The following is a 2,947-nucleotide window of genomic DNA, read 5'->3' as shown; positions in this document are numbered from 1 at the left end:
GGCCGCGTTGCTCCTGGTATTAAAACAGCATCATGTTCAGGACTGCTGATGCCTCCCGTGAGACGCTGGCAGACACTGGCCCCCGAAGGCTTGAAGAGACAAGGGTTGTGCATGTCGGAACAAAAGGAGCTCAGAAACTTTGCCTGATCCAGTTGAGAGACATGAAATTGCCTGGTGGCAGCCCGAGGTTTTCATTAAATAACCATGGGGTGAGCTGCGGTGCGCAAGCAGCCCCTTTCCCTGCGCACCGTGAACTCATCCGTGCGCGCTGCTGGTGCTGCAGGTGCCGGTCTGGGCTGTGACAAGTCCCATTTGCAATCGCTTCTCCCGGTGCCGTCGTGAAATCCGTGTTTTATTCTTGCTACTGTTGTTGCTTTCTTCTTTCTTGAAAAGAAAACCCCAAAGAACGTTAAACTGTGTCTGTGTCTTGGCAACTCGAACAGGCGAACAGATTGTGCTTCAAAAAAATGGCAAAGTTTCAAAATATTGTATTCTGTGAAGAAGAGACAAGGAAAATAAACTCCCCAAAGTGCAGATTCTATTTCACCAGAAGGCGGAAGGCTTTTAATATTTATTTGGGTTTGGCATTTTGCTCCCTAGTTCTGCTGACACCACTTGTGAACCATGATACGGTTAAAGGCTGTACAACCTGTTCTGGGTCACCTTCAAATGAGGTGAATTTCCAGGAGGTTAGTTTTGACCCTCCCGGAGCTGCCTGAGAGCAGGTTCCTGAGGTTCAGGTACAGCACATGGGGTTGTGCAAGCAAATCTGGGTAGGAAACCAAGAACGGACAGAGCAAATCTGTGCTTGTTTCTCTTTTGGTTTTGGTTGCGGGGCCAGAGGCATTGCAGCAGTGTGGATGGGTGGTCGACCTGTAGAGGTGTGCCAAGAGGTGAGTGTCAATGGGAAGAGTTCAGCTCTAGAGCTAAAGAGACAGTTCTTGCCTGCTTGGGCAAGTTGGCGACGTTCTGTGTCTTGATTCCCACCTACAAAATAAGAATGAAGATGCTACTTTTCTTCTGCCCGTGGTTGTCGTGTTTGCTTGAACCGCGAGAGGATGCTGGCAGGATTTTGGAGGCAGGGAGGTCACTTAGCAATTTCCAGAGAAACGGCGGTTTTGTTTGCCTGCACTGCATGACCTGTATTTTTGAGATGCCTTTTTTTAGCTAAAAAATGACAACATCAAGAACACCAGTCCCCATTTAGCATCCTGTTGGATCCGACATGCACTTGGCGCAGCTTGGGCAAGAAACGGTGCCTAGGGCATGCGGCACAGCGGGGCTTGCTTCTCGGGTGTGCCTTCTTGAGACCTGTGTACTGTCACTAAGAAAACTAGAAGAAAAAGCATCGAAGACCAGCTCTGCTAACTGTAATCTCCCTTTGTTTTCACTATGTTTTTTATTTCCTTACAGACCAGCTTTTACCTCTTGGGAAAATAGAGCTGTTCTTTGGGCTTCTGAGTGACCTTGCTGCACTTATTTTGATTTTTCTGTGCTAGACTGGAAGCTCCTTGGAGCAGAGAATTGGCTGGAGGTTTTTTCCCCCCTTTTGTAAATTTGCTGCTCTGTGTATACACCAATAGTGAGTCTGCCCAGTGCTTTCCCATAAATGCTTTTCCCACGAGGTGTCAGTTGGGTTGTTGCAGCCTGTTCCATGCCTCTTTACCAGAAGGAGCGAGCATGATCCTGTTTTTTGGAGGAGACTAAAAAAAAAAAAAAAAAAAAAAAAAATTGGCAATCTGGATTGACTAATTGCTTCAAAAAGGTTGTTTTCAGTTCTGGGTGCCTGCACTTTGATCTAGCACCCCTCCGGCGCTGGGATGCACAGAAATCTATTGACGTGAGTTCATGTCGAGAGGAAAAACAAACTCAAACATGAGTAGGTGAAGTTTGGAAATGAGTGTTGGGAATAAAGAGTAAAACTCGTGTTTAAGAGAAAGACAGTAACTGATACGAATTTTTAGGTTTCAAATGTTTAATGCCTAAATTAGATGTTTGTGCTCTTTTGGGGCATTAGGGATTTTATTACACAGCCAAACGGCCAGATGTTTCCCTTGGGGTTTTGGTGACATGACTTATGTTTTCAGGTTATTTTATCCATGAATTCAAAACCCTGTGCTGAAATGTGCCTGTGTATGTTTAGTCATAAAAAGGTTCTTGTATTTCTCTAGTCTGCCTGGCTCTTGTGTCCGCCGGCTTGGACCCCCTTTACAGGAGAGCCTGCATTTGAACCACTTCAGAGCTTGAGCTTCATCCAGCTCAGAAAAGCTTGGCTGGTCAGTGTGGACAGAACCGAATGGCTTTGAAGCCTGCAAACTTAATTCTGCTTTATTTTTGCTGGGTTTGCACAACATGAATGGCCAAGAGGTGAAGCATCCATTTAAACAGAATCAGAATCTGGTTCTGGGCTTTCAGATTCAGTTTTAAAAAGATTTAAAATCCTTTCAGGATTTGCTGTTATGTACCTGGAATGGCTTAAAGTCTAAGACACATTTTAAGGGATCCTGCGTGGGGAGGGCTGACGAAGGAGAAATACCTTTCACTCTGCATTTTCACACGACCTGCCTTTGCCAGAGCTCTGCCTGTTTTCAGTACCAAGTTGGCAGCCAGACCTTGCAGGTCTAAATGAAGCGTTACTTAACAAAGGCACTTTATGTTTTGAACTCTGTGCCCTGAGTCTACACCAGCCTGTCTGGGCATTTATGTTAAATAAGGTCAACAAATATAGACAAGCTGTGTTTTGCAAATTAAAACAAAACAACAGAAAAAGCAACTTTCTTTAATTCTGCCTCTGTCTCGTTTCACAGGCAAGAAGAGAAACCCTGGGCTGAAAATTCCTAAAGAAGCATTTGAGCAACCACAGACAAGCTCCACGTAAGTCTGCAAACACTAAGGCAGAATAAAAAGAAAACCACAAACCCCAGCTGCCCTCCAGCCTTTGCTAGCG

The 2,947-nt window shown here is 45.3% G+C and overlaps 1 protein-coding gene across 1 annotated transcript in view; it reads left to right on the top strand.

Annotated features, from left to right (window-relative positions):
• Positions 1 to 2,764: 2,764 nt before the first annotated feature.
• MAP2K6 (mitogen-activated protein kinase kinase 6) overlaps positions 2,765 to 2,947 on the top strand; it is a gene marked incomplete at its 5' end in the record, with an annotated part of 17,537 nt that continues 17,354 nt past the window's right edge. The window contains one exon of the mRNA XM_010142853.1: positions 2,765 to 2,874. Coding sequence (XP_010141155.1) covers positions 2,765 to 2,874 — 110 coding nt within the window. The remainder of the gene's footprint in view (positions 2,875 to 2,947) is intronic.

The sequence above is a fragment of the Buceros rhinoceros genome, unplaced genomic scaffold (assembly GCF_000710305.1).
Source record: "Buceros rhinoceros silvestris isolate BGI_N320 unplaced genomic scaffold, ASM71030v1 scaffold14869, whole genome shotgun sequence".
NCBI lineage: Eukaryota > Metazoa > Chordata > Aves > Bucerotiformes > Bucerotidae > Buceros > Buceros rhinoceros.
Note: the sequence above shows the minus strand (reverse complement) of the source record. Positions and strands in the feature narration are given on the sequence as shown.